This window comes from Panthera tigris, chromosome D2 (genome assembly GCF_018350195.1).
Source record: "Panthera tigris isolate Pti1 chromosome D2, P.tigris_Pti1_mat1.1, whole genome shotgun sequence".
In the NCBI taxonomy this organism is placed as follows: Eukaryota; Metazoa; Chordata; class Mammalia; order Carnivora; family Felidae; genus Panthera; species Panthera tigris.
The window spans coordinates 67379394-67396842 of record NC_056670.1 but is presented as its reverse complement, the minus strand read 5'-3'; the positions used below and the strand labels follow the sequence as shown (position 1 = coordinate 67396842).

General features: G+C 39.2%; 1 protein-coding gene across 1 annotated transcript in view; it reads right to left on the bottom strand.

The window, feature by feature from the left end:
* The window catches only part of PDCD4 (programmed cell death 4), a 28193-nt gene extending 12567 nt beyond the window's left edge, over positions 1-15626 (bottom strand). The window contains exons 1-5 of the mRNA XM_007087182.3: positions 15491-15626; positions 9742-9848; positions 6156-6458; positions 3467-3561; positions 959-1072 (exon numbers count right to left, since the gene is read on the bottom strand). Of these exons, the coding sequence (XP_007087244.1) occupies positions 959-1072; positions 3467-3561; positions 6156-6458; positions 9742-9784 (555 nt within the window). The 5' untranslated portion in view covers positions 9785-9848; positions 15491-15626. The remainder of the gene's footprint in view (positions 1-958; positions 1073-3466; positions 3562-6155; positions 6459-9741; positions 9849-15490) is intronic.
* Positions 15627-17449: the final 1823 nt, after the last annotated feature.

Here is a 17449-nt window from a genome sequence, read left to right as displayed (position 1 = left end):
GGTCCGCACCAGCAGCGCAAAGCCAGACACGGCGCTTGAACCCACAAACCCATAAGATCATGATCTGAGCTGAAACCAAGAGTTGGTTGCTCAGCCAACTGAGCCACCCAGGATCCCCTAAAGACCTGCAATTTTAGTACTTTAAGTCAGTAATCCTAGTTAGGTAATTTTATTTTACCCTTTTAGATTTATTTTATGAACAATTCATAACACAGGAAATGTTCCCACGCAAATTACATTTCAAAAAAGCATTTGTTCTCTTAGTTTCTGTATACATTCTTTTTCAGATCTTTGTGTTCTCTTTCTTTTGGACAGAGTACAAAGATAAATTTTATCTTAATCCTGAGCATTGAAATGAATGGCAAAAAAAATAGAACGACATCAGGCATTAAAAAAAAAAATTTTTTTTTTTAACATTTATTTTTGAGACAGAGAGACAGAGCATGAGCAGGGGAGGGTCAGAGAGAGAGGGAGACACAGAATCCAAAACAGGCTCCAGGCTCTGAGCTGTCAGCCCAGAGCCCGATGCGGGGCTCGAACTCACGGACCGCGAGATCATGACCTGAGCCGAAGTTGGATGCCCAACCGACTGAGCCACCCAGGAACCCCTAAATCAGGCATTTTTAACTGAGATTCCTGAAGAGGTTTGAGAAGGTTCATAGATGCCTGAAATTATATCATATTTTATACACTATCAATTACAAAAATATATAATTACAAAAATTGTTAAAATATTGTTGTGCCGTTTTTCAGGTAGGGAATGGCATATAGCCTTCATCACAAGTAGGAAAGAACTAAGTTAAGGATATTTTACTTCATTTCTTAGAAATTCATTTACGTAAAAGAAAATGCTTATTAAAACTTATTCAGTGATCAAGGATAATTTCGGATATGATGTTTTGCTTTTAATAATGTTTTTTCTATGTTAAGTAAATTATACATGCAATTTTAAACCTACCGCAACTTCATTAGTATCTCCGTGCTCAAAATATTCCTGTATGATTGGTGTTAAAGTCTTCTCAAATGCTGTTTCATCCAAAGGCAAAACTACAGTTTCATAAACACAGTTTTCCTAGGAAGGGAAGGAGAAAAAATTACAAATTAATGAATAAAATGCTAAATAAAATGAAATTTGGTTTATAATTTTATATTCCAGGGCCCCTGGGTGGCTCAGTCAGGTAAGTGTCCAACTTGATTTCGGCACAGGTCATGACCTCACGGTGGTGAGATCAAGCCACAAAACGGGCTCTGTGCTGGGCACGGAGCCTGCCTATGACTCTCCCTCTCTCTCCCTCTCTCTCTTTCTCTCTCTCTCCCTCCCCCTCTCCCTCTGCCCTTCCTCTGTTCACATACACACTATAAATAAATACTTTTATGTTCTAACTGTATATCCCAACGAATTTTATATTCCATCCTCATTCAGGACAAGAAAAAGATGTGCTACATGCTTTGAACACTGATACTAAAATAGAATCCATGTCATTTTTTTTTTTTTTTACAAATCTATGAATAAAACTAACAGTTTAGAACTACTAACGACAGCAAATATGACTTGCTCCCAACCCCCCATATCTTGTTAATTTTTTTTTTTTACCTCTCATAATACCAGTCCTTCAGTGACCAAGAAGCTTTAGATGACTTCCTATCATACCTACTGTTTTCATTAAAACTTCACTTTAAAAAAAAAAAATGAAGGAACCAAAGATTTCATGATTAATATTATAATAAAAGTCTTTGTAACAAGAATCAATGCTGTAGTGACTAAAAAATCTCTAAGAAAAAGCATTATTCAACAGAAATTTCAAAAAACAAGGAAATTCATGTCTATTAATTTTCTATCTCCCTTCTCCTCTGGAAAAAGGCCAGAAATGTTTATGTGCAACTTGTGACTAGTTTTAGTCTCACTTGAAAGACTGTATGTTAAGATTAGGATATATAGGGGCACCTGGGTGGCTCAGTTGGTTAAGCATCTGACTTGATTTCAGTTCAGTCGTTATTTATCTCGCGGTTCGTGAGTTCAAGCCCCACTGCAGGCTCTGCCTTGACAGCTCTGTCACTCTCCCTCTCTCTCTCAAAATAAATAAATGAACTTAAAAAAAAAATATTTCCATGTCCAACAATTAGCTAAAACAAACAAGTATATACAAATAATATGCAATAAAAACAATCTATCATATGCCCTGATAATTTCCTATCTAAAATTTTTATCACCATGCAAAGACAGTTCTTTAGAAAAGATATCATAACGTCTGGGATTTGTTTCAAAATAATCCAGAGCACGGGGGGGTGGGAGTGGTGCATGCAGGAGGGATATAAGAGGAAGAGTAAACAGAGGTACAGTATAAAATAAGACTGCCTATGAATTATTAATTATTGAAGTCAGTAAAGCTGGGAGAGGAGTACAAGCAGTTTCATTATACTATTCTACTTTTGTAAGCTACACATTTTCCATTAAAAATATAAATATATAGGAGCTCTTGGCTGGCTCAGTCGACGGAGTGTGCAACTCTTGATCTTGGGGGCTGTACATTTAAGCCCCATGGTGGGTGTAGAGATTACTTAGAAATTAAGTTTTTAAAAAAATAAAAATAAAATATATGTATATGTTCATTATAAAATCTATTAAAAACTTACATTCTCATCAATGGACCTAAGTGAAATAAGACTGAGAAAGACAAATATCATATGATTTCACTCATATGTGGAATCTAAAAAAGTAAATAAATAAACAAACAAAATAAATCAGACCTGCAAACACAAACTGACAGTTGCCAGAGAGGAGGGGCAAGATTGATGAAGGGGAGTGGGAAATACATGCTTCCAGTTATGGAATGAGTAAGTCATGGGAATAAAAGGCACAGCATAAGGAAGAAAAACAAAACTTACATTCTCATATTGAAGACATTTATGTTCCCAAAATAAAATGTACCATAAGGTTATCATCCTAAACAGTAATATTTAAAAGGAACCTAATACCTATTAACTCTTTTATGATATTCAAAATAATATCTATTTTTCTCGATTTTCATTACTATAGAAATTATATTAACTCAACAGAATTTACTGAAAAATAACCAGCTTGATAATCCTAAGTGAATCTGTAAAGACCTACTTTTGACTCACTTTAGAAATGAAGGGAAAATTTATCACTATCAATTAATTTGGTTTCCTAATCCAAAATTTACCTAACAGTCTGAGAGTACTGAGTATATGTATGATTTACATATAGATACTAATGTGTGTGTATACACACGTATGTGTTACACATATGTATACACACACATTATATATATACACACACATATATACACACATGCTACAAATCATATATATATGATTGACAGGCACAGAGTATAGATATGGAACGTAGGACCTGACAAACGTATGAGTAAACTACAAACATGAAGGTGAAAAATTTATAAGCATTTTAAACATGGATTTTAAAAAGGAAGTAAAACACTGATACCTGGTCATCATCATAGTTAGGATCTTTCACATCCACCTCCTCCACATCATATACCTGTCCAGGTGTACCCCAGACACCTTTGCCTCCTGCTCCACCTGAAAAAGTTTAGAATTGAGAAAGAAAAGAACACAAAGTTCATAGTTCATAAAGTTTAGTTGAAATCTGAAATAATTCTAGATATTCAGATATTAAGTAACAGTTAAAAACTGAATTTTAATTTCTATGCTAATTTTTTTCCAGTTGAGTTATACTTTAAATTTTTTACTCAGATCACTTTTTCAGTAATGATTAGATATTATATATTTTATAACCTATTTCCAAAACATCAAGTTGAAATAGCTTATAAAGTTAAAACTAAAAAGGCAGATGCTTTAAAAGCAAAAATGAAACCAAAAAAGAACAGAAAAATAGCTGTATCAGGGACCCCAAGGGGCCATGATACTGTATGTAGCTGAGCTCTAAATTTTATTGGACATTTCATAAGGCCAAAACAATATGTTGAGCCAGTAAGATGTGGCATAGGAAACTTAACAAGGGAAAAATTATTTAACAAAAAGCAGTTTCCACTGTTAAGTGTTTCAAAGTCAACCTTTTTTTTAAGGTTTATTTATTTGGGGGGCAGGGGGGAGTGGCAGAGAGGGAGACAGAGAATCTGAAGCAGGCTCCACACTGTCAGCACAAAGCCCAAAGCAGGGCTCAACCCCACAAACTGTGAGATCATGAACTGCGCCGAAGTCGGACACTAAACCAACTGAGCCACCCAAGTGCCCGTTTATTTTCTTTTAATTAATTATCTTGAGAGAGAGAGAGACAGACAGACAGACTGCGTGCACAGGGGAGGAGCAGAGAGAAAGAATCCCAAGCAGGCTCAGCGGTGCCAGCGCAGAGCCTGAAGTGCTCAATCCCACAAACAATAAGATCATGACCTGAGCTGAAATCAAGAGTCAGAGGCTTAACAGACTAAGCCACTCAGGCACCCCTCAAATACTCTTTAAATATAAATGTACACGTTAAACTATACTTGACAACTGGCAATATGTTACAAATGACTAAGCTATTTAAGCATTAACTGCACTTATCTTTATTTCTCTGTACTTCTATATGCAAACTGACCGGTTGAAGTTTAACAATTCCAACTTTCAAAGTGGTTTTTCTACATAAACTGAAATGTTTTTGTAAGTCTCAACATATTGCATTATTTTTAAAGAATTTTTCAGTATCACCAATTATTTTTAGGTTGTATTTTTATACCAAGAGTATAATCCCTGCCACTAGAACAAAACAGAATCTGGTTACTAGGATTCATTTTTATCCAACCAATGGTTGTAGAGCCATTCAACAAGAATAACAGTTTTTGGCAGATCACAAAAAGATTTTACAAGATTCCTAGGCTACAAATTGAAGTTCCCACCATTCAGAAACTAGTGAAATCTCCAAATTACATCAAAATCCTACCATAGACCAAAACTAACAGACCCCTTATCAACAAATATTTAAATATATGCAATTACTCCAGGCCCTGGAAATAGCAGTGAAACAGACCAATCCACTTCAGTTTCCAAAAGAGAGCAAAACACAACTTGGGTGGTGCCTGGCTGGCTCAGTGGGTAGAGCATCTTAACTCTTGATCTCAAGCTGTAATTTCGAGCCCTATGTTGGGTGAGAGACTACTTACAAAATAAAATCTTTTAATCAACCAACCAACCAATCACTCAAAGAGAACTCAGAACCAGATCTATAAAATTATTCAAATTCTGATCCAGAGGGGCGCTTAGGTAGCTCAGTTAAAGTTAGGTGACTGACTCTTGGTCTCGGTTCAGATCATGATCTCACCATTCTTGGTTCACGAGCTGGAGCCCCTGCATTGGGATTTCCCCCCCCCCCCCCACCTCCTCCCCTGCTTGCTCGAGTGCTTTCAAAATAAACTTAAAAAAAAAAAAAATTCTGGGGGCACCTGGGTGGCTCAGTTAAGCCTCCAACTTCAGCTCAGGACATGGCCTCACAGTTCATGAGTTCAAGCCCCACATCATGCTCTGTGGTGACAGCTCAGAGCCTGGAGCCTGCTTTGGATTCTGTGTTACCCTCTCCCTCTGCTGCTCCCCCACTCATATTGTGTCTCTCTCGCTCTCAAAAATAAACATTTTAAAAATTTTTTAAAAATTCTGATCCAGATATTAGCAATCCAATTTATACCTATCATGCATTCTTAACAAAGGACATAATTATATTCATTAGATAATTGGTATAATGAATCTTTTTTTTTTTTTTTAACTTTTACAAGTTAAGTAATCTCTGCCCCCAATATTGGGCTCAAACTCATGACCCTGAGATCAAGTGTCACATACTCCACTGACTGAGCCAGCCAGGTACCCCAGGTATGATGAATTTCTGACCCTACTTTTAAGCAAAGTTAGAGAATACATGCACAATTCATAACTGTACAAAACATCCATGTATATTTTGTTGAAAAGAAAGTTCTGCTCAAGAAACTGAATCTCAAGAAAAAAGGCTCAACTTAAAAACAAGTGGGATGGTCCTCAGATTATTACTTTGTAAAAACATATACACAAATCATAACCTCTTACACCATCATTGTTTAAATTTCTCATATTCCTAGAACAAGGAAACCATAGTATAAGAACCAGGTAATATTGTTTTGTTTGCTTCTGTGGAAATGGAACACACCAACCTTTCTTTGGCAGTCCCCTTCCTTTCCCAGATCTGGATCGCCTATCTAGCAACCTTCCCTTTGGACTGGTTGGTACAGTTACTCCACTTCTAAGGGCTTCACTTCCATTATCACTGACTGAATCGCCTCTGCCAGAGTCCCGGGATGAGTTTTTCCTCAGGCGCCTTTTTGCCTTGGCATTAATTCTAGCTTCATTAATAGAGGATGCCGAAATCCAATTTCCATTTATCTCATTTTTTATTTCCTCAGTCCCAGCATTTTCTTCATCACCAGAAAAGAGAGAGTCACTTAAATTATCAGGATCTTAAAGAGGAAAATGAAGAAAGAAAATTCTAAGTAAGTACTTTAACCATTCACTGTCATACCAGTTATAGTCATAAGTTACCTTAAGTTGAATCACATGAAATTACATTTTTTAGGTCAGTAACAAGTCACATATTGGAAATTTCACATGATTCAATCTAATAAATGACAACTAAACAGGATTACTTTTCACGTTATCATAGAAAATAAACTAAGACAGTGAATTTTAATGAGCAAAGTTTAATGTTATCTCATATGTTTAGAAATAAAATTTTATGTTAATATACAACCACAAATAAATCCTTTAGACTTCTGTGAGCTAAGGGAGTTAAGCAACTGGAGATAGTAAGAAAAGACTAAGAATCTTGAGAGGAGAGATAAACTAATATTTAGAGAATGCCTATTATTTATCAGGCACTGTGCTGGGCGTTCTGTCATTTACCCACAAGTTTGAGAACTATTTATTACATACTGGATCATTACTACAGATAAGGAAACTAAGACTGAGAGTGTTTAAATACCTTGCCAAACACCTCCTGATTAATTATAGATACTTAGGAAATATTCTAATCCAAAGAACCTGAAAGATACTTGGCAAATAAATGATCACATAATATTACTGAGCTGAACCATTGAGGCTTCATTGCTCTGAAAGATAACGCTTGCTTTTAAAGCTTTAATTCACCTCTCCAAACCTGACTTGTATTACTTACCATCTTCTGAAAATCTTCCAGCCTATGTAAGATTTGTACATTATCCCCTGAAAGACAGCAACATATCTGGAGTTCCCAATGGTCCTACTTAGAATGTCATCCTCATTGCTGTTTTCACTTATCAAAATCTTTTAGGATATACTCAAGTTTTATTTCCTTCACATAACTTTCCTAACAATTCTAGCCACAATAACACTAATGCCCACACTCTATTCATTCACCACATTACAGAAACCACTTTGTTATTTCTATTTATGCAGGAGTCTTGCTTTTCCAAATAAGTCACAAGCCTCAAAAGAGGAACCATGCCTTTACCTGTACTTCTTTGTACCCTCAGCACCTGAGTATCCTTCATACTAACAACTCAAATGTCCATGGAGATACCTGGCTTTGCTCTAAAAAACTCAGAAAGCTACTGAATTAGGTACCCTTGGGGCAGAGTTTTGTCTGTTATGGCTAAGTCAAGTCAGAGTTGAATCTCTCAAGTGGTTTTAAACATTCCTAAATGTAATTAGGCTGTGTCAAGTCCATGTGTATAGACTTTAACATGTCTTAATATGTTGAAGCTGAAAATCTCTTAAGTCAACCTATAAAAAACATAGATGTGTTAAAATCTTTATAATTCTTAAAAAAATTTTTTTTAATTAAAAAAAATCTTTATAATTCTTAACAAAAAAGTATGAAAGTTAAGAACACTGTGATAATCAAAAACAAACAACAACATTAAATAGAGTCCATCATTAGTCTCTGTGCTTTCCAACTATTCTCCAAACTGCATGGAAATGGATTCTGTAAAACATGCCCCCACTGAAAACCCTTTGAAGGTTTTCCCACTAGTTCAAAATAAAGTTTAAACTCATTATCTTGTAACTTAACATCCTACATAATCTTGCCCCTGCTTATGTCACCAGAATAACTGCTGACCACTACCACATTCAAATGGTCAGAGCTTAGACTGATATCATATGCAGTGATGGAGAGATTGGTTTAGCAGAGGAATACAGAATATATAAGGAAAAAGAGAAAGTATAAAGTGAGAGACCAGCTAAGAAAATGTTGCAATAATTCATTCACTAACTGAAAAGAGCAAGGGTAGTAACTTTGGGTTAAATAAAGTGACACTTAAAGAAAAATAAAGGACTTTTAAACAGAATAAAGAAGCATGAAATGAAGTCTTAAAAGTTTTCAGATGGGAAGTCAGTGTTAGAGGGTGAGTGTGAGACATCATCATAACCATCATCATAACTGAACTACTATACTACAACTACTAGCAACAGTCATAGTCACAGCAGTAGTGCAACTTCTTTTGTCATTATCGTCACCATTGTTACCACTAGATACCAGGTTCTATGGTAGGCTCTCTACATACGTGATCTATCATCTTCACAAAGCTCTATAACAAAGCTGTTTATCCTCAATTTACAGATGGAAGATGTTTCATAGAAGTCACATATCTAAAAAGGATTATGGCCAGTATTCAAATCCACGCTTAAATATCAGATGATTATAACTGTAGAAAATACAGAGCTAGAGTACAGCAGAGTAGTGACAGCTAAAGACACAGGACAAGGGAGTGGTTATAAGAGAGAAAAGCAGAAGAGGAAGGAGAAAAAAAAGACCAGAGATCAGACAAGTTAAATGGAATTTCAAGTAACAGTAGGTAATTGAAGAAAACATTAAACATTTACCTGTAACATATTGCTTTCATTATTCTACAATTAAGGCAAACCACCAAACTCATCCAGAAGATAAAGGACCTCAAATTATAATAAACTGCTTTAAACTGTCCCTTGGAGTCCTAAGTATTCAATTTAAACATCATTTCCTACAACTGGATTTCTTTTCAACTATTTTAATATCCTTTCAAATATGTTTGTATGACTGCAGCAGAACATATCTAGGTATATTTTATATATTAGACCTTATAATTTTTAATTCATGTTTCTATCAATTACTCATTTATATTTCACTATTCATACTTACCTAGGTTTAGGGTTCCATAACCACTATTGATCTGACTTTAAAAAAACCAAAATTCAAAAGATGAAAAATCTCACCATTCAGAATATTTCAAAATCCTACTTAACTCTACAAAGATTAGTCTGAAAGCTATAAGTATATTTTAAGTTGTCTGAAGTTACTCAGCATTTGGACAAATATTCTACAAAACCATTTTTATGGAAAATAAGGAAAATACCATAGGTAATTTATAATAAATTACTAGGAAAGAAATCAATAACAGTTTATATTGCAGAAACCACTAACTAGTTCATTTGAAAATATTAATGAGGAAGTTCACTATTCTTCTCCATTCTGTAGCACATAGTTTATTATAAACAGTGGAAAGTTAGAATGTATGGAATGTGAAAAGATGGGCAGAAAAGAACATGTGAAGAATTTCTACAAAAATAAGAATCACAAACTTGATTTTTTAAAACAATACAACTTACTTGTAGCATAATAAGATGGCTTTTAAAGTAAAGATGGTTTTAGTATTATGTTTTCATAAAATTTGTTATGACCTCAAACTTTCTCACAATATAGTCAAGGTTCAAAATATTCTTACTTACCTGTGGGGTTTACATTCAGTATCTGCTCATTTTCTACATCCATTGTTCCTTAATGTCACTTGCACTGATTGAATTACTAATGGAAGTCTTCCCTTGGGATCTATTTCCTTAAAAAGAAAAAAAAACCTTCAACATCTTCCAAACTGATAGAATTAAGGTAAATTCAATTTACTTAATCACATTGTAAAAAAAAATAAAACCAGCACATAATTTTTTTTTTTAATTTTTTAGATGTTTTAATTTATCTTTGAGAGACAGAGAAAGACATAGCACTAGTCAGGGAAGAGCAGAGAGGGAGACACAGAATCTGAAGCAGGCTTCAGGCTGTGACCTGTCAGCACAGAGCCCAACACAGGGCTTGAACTCACGAACCACCACATCATGACCTGAGCCGAGATTGGACACTTAACCAACTGAGCCACCCAGGGGCCCCAGCACATAATTTTTTTTTAACATTTATTTATGAGAGAGAGGGAGAGGGAGAGAGAGAGAGAGCGAGCGTGTATGTGTGTGTGAGTGAGCAGGGGAGAGGAAGAGAGACAGGGGAACAGGGGATCCAAAGCAGACGTCACATTGACAGCAAAGAGCCTGATGTGGGGCTCGAACTCACAAACCATGAGATCATGACCTGAGCCAAACTAAGCCACCCAGGCTCCCCTAATTTCATTTTTTTTTAATTTTTTTTAACGTTTATTTATTTTTGAGACAGAGAGAGACAGAGCATGAACAGGGGAGGGGCAGAGAGAGAGGGAGACACAGAATCTGAAACAGGCTCCAGGCTCTGAGCTGTCAGCACAGAGCCTGACGCGGGGCTCGAACTCACAGACTGTGAGATCATGACCTGAGCCGAAGTCGGACGCTTAACCAACCGAGCCACCCAGGCGCCCCTCCCCTAATTTCATTTTTAAAAAAAGAGCTCTCTTTACTTTGAAAAACAGTTTACCACAATTAACATTTGGTTTCAATCTTCCTGACAAGTGTATCTGTGTCCAAGATAACCCTCCATACTTCTGAATGTGCCAAAGCACCCCTCTAACTTGAAGATGTATTTGCTATACATGGTTATTTCAAGTTAAAGCAGCATATACATACTCCAAATTTTTCAGGACTACCAGTCCTCATAATTAATCTGATATACATAATATTGTATAGTTCACTACCAATGAATTGAGAACTACTACAAAACGCAAGCAACAGTTTTGGTTAATCAAGCATATCACAGGATTCTGTTCTTTATCACACCACAACACATCTGAAGGCAGATACAGCTGACATTTCATCACCCAGGTGTCTATAATTAGCATTATAAGACTTTGGGAGAAATTTTTAATGGTGTTTTCTATAATAAGAGTATTTTCATAATCAGGGCACCTAGGTGGATCAGTTGGTTAAGCGTCTGACTTCAGCTCTGGTCATGATCTCACCATCCATGAGTTCGAGCCCTACATCGGGCTCTGTGCTGACAGCTCTGAACCTGGAGCCTGCTGCAGATTCTGTGTCTCCCTCTCTCTCTGCCCCTCCCCCCCCCACTGTCTCTGTCTCTGAAAAATGAATAAACCTTTAAAAAATTTTTTAAAGAAAAAAGAGTATTTTCATAATCTGAAAACCCCATTCTTATTTTTAAAAATTTTTAAATATTTTAAAGAAATTTCTTTAAAGCCCCAATGGGGCTCAAACTTACAACCCTGAGATCAAGAGTCACATCCTCTAGGGGTGCCTGTGGCTCAGTTGGTTGGGCATCCGACTTCGGCTCAAGTCATGATCTCACAGTCCATGGGTTCAAGCCCCGCGTGGGGCTCTGTGCTGACAGCTCATAGCCTGGAGCCTGCTTCAGATTCTGTGTCTCCCTCTCTCTCTGCCCCTCCCTTGCTCATGCTCTGTCTCAAAAATAAATAAAAATATTTAAAAAAAATTAAAAGAAAAAAAAAAAAGAGAGAGTCACATGCTCTACTGAGCCAGCCAGGTGCACCCCTCCTATTCTCCTTAAAAAAAAAATGTGCCTAGGGGCTCCTGGGTGGCTCAGTCAGTTAAGCAGCTTAAGCTCAGGCTCTTTTTTTTTTTTTTTTTTTTTTTAAGCATCAGGCTCTTGATTTCAGCTCAGGTCATGATCCCACAGTTTGTGAGTCTAAGCCCCATGTCGGGCTCCACACTGACAGTGTGGAGCCTGCTTGGGATGCTCTCTTTCCCTTTCTCTGCCCTTCCCCTGCTCACACACATTCTCTCACTATCTCTCAAGAATAAATAAAATAATTTTTTTTAAAAACTTGACTATTTAAAAAAGGAGTAAGTACAATGGTAGTAGCAACTCAGTATTTTAGACCTTAGCTTCAAAATGACTTAAAAATTATTAATGCTGTAAGGTGTTGAAACCAGTTACCTTTAACTTAGTGATATAAATCTAATGTTACATGAAAGACTAGCAAAATATATTTCATGAAAACTATTACCAGAAGGTATAACCAAATATGATTTTAGAATCTCTCTGTAACTATTTTTCAAATAGTGGTTTATAGTACTTAAGCATTGATCTGTCCAAATCATATAAGTTAGATATAAGCCCTTCCAGTCATTTATAATCATTTCACGAGCAGTGTGCTTTAAGATATGCACAAATTAATGAAAAAGACTAATAAACTAATTAAAGGAAAGTCTTTCTCAAATAACCTACTATAAGATCTCATTTTAAGATACTAATATATGATGCCTCCTGGGACTCAACTTTTTTTTAAGTGAACTTTTCCCCCAACATGGGGCTCAAACTCAGGATTCCAAGATCAAGAGTTGCATGCTGCACTGAACTGAGCCAGTGAGGCACCCCTCAACTGACTTTTAAATTCCTCAATATATCGTTTTAACATCTCAAAAGTTTGTAGCCCCTTTGCTCCAGAAAAGGGTATTATTTTGTAAAACAAGAATAAACACACCTTAATGCTAAAATGGTAAACTTCTGAAAATGGCATAATCCTTAGGCTACTAAGATACTATATTGCTTCAGAAGAAAATGGGGTGATCGCTCTCTAATTCTATTCAGAATAAACAGATTCTACATAATGATCTTTCTAATATCATAATTTCCAACAACTCTGGATTTAAGGGGGAAAATGAACCTTAAAGATATGTATATAGAGATACATATAAATATATGAACAAAAATAGTTTGTAAACCTAAACACATAGTGTTCTCCGTGTCTTAAAATTTGTCATATCTCACTTCAGTATATGAGTTACATGACACAGAAAAGTGAAAATGTCCTATGATGTGTGTACGAGCTTTTTAATAGAATTACATTAGGAAGTCTTTTTCATACTTGATGCAAGTATGATCATTGACAGGACACTTTCTGCAGAACCTTGCTACTAAAGGAAATTATTATAACTAATATTTATAAAGCCTTTTATAATTCACAGAGAATTTTACATGCATCATTTCATGTACTTCTCAGAACAACTTTGAGGTTTCCATTTTGCACACAACCAAATTCAGAGAAGGTAGTTAATCTGTCCAGAGAGAGACAGCTGCTCAATGGAAGAACCAGAATTAGAAACCAGACCTTTTCAATCCAGTACTGCTTGCACAAGTTCAATATAAGATTTTAATATATCACAAGAAGATTCTTTTTTAGGGCTAACAGACAGAAGCTTATTAAAACACAGACTTATTAAAGTCTTTGGGGCTAACAGACAGAAGCTTATTAAAACACAGTATTTAAAGATACTACTTTAAATACTACTTTCCAAACACTAAAAATAATATTTATTTAAACTATTACACAGAAGACATTCAGTTAGTCAAAGAAAATTATTAGGTAATGACTATCATCTATAACTTACCATATTTGTTTTTATTAAGTAATCCTAACCCAAAAAAAAGTGTTGTCTGTGTCTTTAGGCAATGGTAACGCAATCAAGAACTCAGTCACACTTGATAGCAACACAGACATTTTAAGAATTTAGAGAAGGATAAAAATACATTGCATGTTTTTCCTCTCTTCAATTCGTGGAGCTTTTTTCCAGTTTACTTAACAATCCTTAAGATTTTTGCCCCAAAGTTAACAAAAATATAAAGCAAAAACTCCAAAAGCCACATCCTTCATACTAAACAATAAAACTAATTTTGAATAAAAAAACAAAACTCTACATATAAGTTGAGCAAAACCAAGGCTAGCATTAAACAATTTTCATTTCCTCAATAGTTTTACAGAAAAATATACTCAGAAGTATTCAATTGCCAAGACATTCCCTAAAAGACAGAGCCTCACCTCCCCCCCTGGCCCAAAATCTGTTCCCTGAAATACACCCCACAAACCACTCTGACATTTTCTGGAGTCAAGTTTAGGCCATATGCTAACCAGAAAATTATTTGTATTCATTCCAGGGCCACAATCACAGCTAATTAGCAACTTAAAATCAGCTAAAAGTATTCAACCACAATGATGCAAAAGCAAGCACTGCAGAAAATATCAAAGTGTCCTGTATTTTCGCACTCCCAGAAACTATTTTCCCTTTCTCATTACTACAACAGAAAAAAAAAAAAAATTAAAATATAATTCAAAGATCCCTGCTGAGATTGTAAGGAATTTAAGAAACCTATAATGAAGGAAGGTTAATGGCACAAATACGAATAAACTCAGAACACATCTGCAGTGCTCCCTTTTTAGAAGAGTATATGAAGGTTTCTAAAAAGCCTCACATTAGTAAGAATGCCCAAATCGTAAAACTTAGCAGAAAAAATACAAAACAGGCGGTGACTCTTTTTTTTTTTTTTTTTTTGTCTTCCACACGAAGCCGCATTTTTGATCATTTTACTCATTGTAGATCCTGCACAGTTGCTGGTTCCATAACCAGTTCTCACAAGGGCATACGAACAGGAGATACTGACTTCTGCAGTTAGTTTTTGAAGCTCCAGCGGAGTGGGGGGGCGGGGGACCCCTTCTCGTGTACATTGCAGAACCGAATTGACAAATGCAGCAGACTCGGCCCGCGCTTCACAGAAAGAGGGCTCCCTTCCTGTCTTTGTTTTCCCTGGGAGATTTTCACTTGAACTAAAAAAGCGCCCCTTTGCCCCAAGTCCGCGCAGGGCCGGGGAGGCGGGCACGTGTCCGCCTCCCAGCGGCCCCTCCCGCAGCGGCTGGCCCTCCTCCCCGCCGCGGGTGCAGGCCGGGACCCCGCGGGCCCTAGTCCAGGCAGGCCCCAGGGGCTGCTGGACCGCAGCGGGGCGGGCCTGGGCTCCGGGTTGCGGGCCGAGGGCCAGGGTCGGTGATCGCCGAGCGGGGGACCGCGTCTTCAGGGGGGCCCCCAAGGGACGCCGGGGGGGGGGGGGGGAGGCGCGAACCTTCCTCACAGGATTTCAGTCAGGCCAGAAGGACGTCTCCCAACGCCCTCCCCTCAAAATAAAAATGAAAACTCGGCCTTCTCGAGGATGAGGAGTAGTCCCTCGCTGGCGAGCGCCCCGCGCACCGCGCTACGCGGGAGGGGATGCAGGAGGGGGCGGGCCCGCGCCACCGCGCTCCGGGCCCGGGCCCAGAAGGAGGGAACAGGGGCCCGCCCTCCGCCGCCCGGGCGTTGGGGCGGCCGCGGCCCTACTTGCGGGGCTCCGAAGAGGAGGCCGGACCCTCGCCCACCCGGCCGGGACTCGGCCGCGGCCTCACGCCCCCTCCCCCTCCCAACGTGCGGCTGCCTCAAGAGGACACGGAGCTGAGGGAGAGGACGCAGTCGTCCCGGGAGTGCGAGCCGCCCCGCTGGTACTGACCCCTCGGGCCGCTGCCGCCGCTTGCCCAGGTCCTCTGTCCGCCGGCCCAAACCCCGCTGCTCAGCCTCTGCCGCCGCCTCGGAGCGTCTCTGCCCCCTCTCGCTCTGTTTGTTTTTGTTTTGTTCTACCCAGTAACACGGGGGCGAGAGAGCGGCGTTTATTGGTCAAAGCGAGGAGGTCCGCTGGCCAATCGCGGCGGTGGAGCGGGAGCAGAGGAGGAAAAGGGAGGGAAGTGAAACGTGGAAAGCCGGGCTGGGGCTCCGGAGGGCGCATGCGCACCTGACTCCTGGGACAGGCTGGAGTGGGAGCCGGGCGGGAAGCTGGAGGCGGGAGGTTGGGAGGCGCCGCCAGATGGAAGCGTAGGCGAAAAGGCAGTGCTCTGGGGTGAGGACTAGGCTGAGGCTGCCTTGACCCGCTCACCCTTTCCTCTTACAGGGTAGTCAGCAATCTCGCCTGAATGTTGGGCTTCCTGAGGGCCCTGCCTCCATTTGCAGAGGCTCCTCGGTTGAATACCCTTAATCTCTACAGATGCTTCTCCCGCTGGTCCTGTACACTCCTTGGCTCCCAGTGTGCACAGTAAGAATCTTATCTCCGTGAAAGCTCTCATCCCTTGAAGATAGAAATCATTCCCATGTCACAGATGAGGAAACAAACAGACTCAAAACCTCTTTGAAGTCCCTGTGCTAATCATGACTAGTCAGGCCTCTGGGATTCAAACTCCCGCATTCCCGCTGCAAGGCTGGGGTTCTCAAACTTCGCTATAACTTCTTTCTTGAAACTTGCACCCCAGGCAGCTGGTCTCTGAGTCTTTCCTCCTTGGCTGCATTCTCTTTGGCTTATCTCGTGCTTTCATTCTTCCTCCTTCCCTCTCCCCGGAGGTAATGACCAGAACCTTCTGCTGTCTTTGTGCTCTCAGGAAAGAACTCAGCCATTATCTCTGGCCAGATTTTACGATTGTCTAATGTGCAACACCTGAATGAATGGTCTATGCGGCCTTTCAGCAGCACAAACTGCCCCCTCCACCCCCCCAGCAAACTCCTTCACCTGACTTACCTCTATCTGCCAGTCACCCTGCCTGGGAATCATCTCTAATAGTATTAACTTCTCTGAACAATGGCAACAACAACAAAACCTTCCTTAGCTTTCCGTGGCCCACCCGGAGCATCAGTACCTCAACCAGGCATTTAGGGCCCCAGAGTGTGGCTTTAAGACATTCTGGCCATGTCTCCACACCTTCACAGGCCACACGCCCCTTTGGCTGGAAACTACTTTGACCTCTCGCGGTTCCATATGCTTCCCCACCTCCTGAGGCTTCTTTATGGTATCACCTCGAAGCGCCTCTCTTATCCCCCACCTCTACCTGGTACAATCCTATCCATCCCTCTTGGCTCTCCCACACAAGCCTTCTTCAGCCTCATGACTTGATATGAGTTTCCTGTCTCCTGATTCCTCACACTAATGACTTGTTGTACCTCTGGGGACATTGAAACATTCGGCCTGGCATTGTGCTACCTGAGTCCCTGTCCTAGCTCTTCTCCCCCATTAAACTGTCACTTTGTTGAAGGCAAGTTCACATCTTGCTCATGTGTTACCATTGTAGGTCTTAAGAAGATGTCTTGCATGTTTACTGTACTGGTGCAATAAAAATTCCTCGATCTGAGTTCACAAAGGTTCTCAGCATTTTGTGCTCATCCCCACGCTCCTGGACAAGAGCGTCTTGGCTTGTCCAGCATCTGAATTAGCCTTATGAGTCACTTTTACTTTTTAAAAACAAAGCTTCCCGGTCACTCAGTTTTGTTTTGTTTCATGTTCTCCATCACCTGCAGCTGTCTCGTTTCTCTTCTCTGCCAGGGTTCATCCCTCCTCCACTGAGCAGTAACTGCTGGCTCCTTTGCTTCACCCATCCCCCTCTTTCTCCACATCTTTCCTTTTCTCACTCCTTTTCAGCTCGTGACTCTT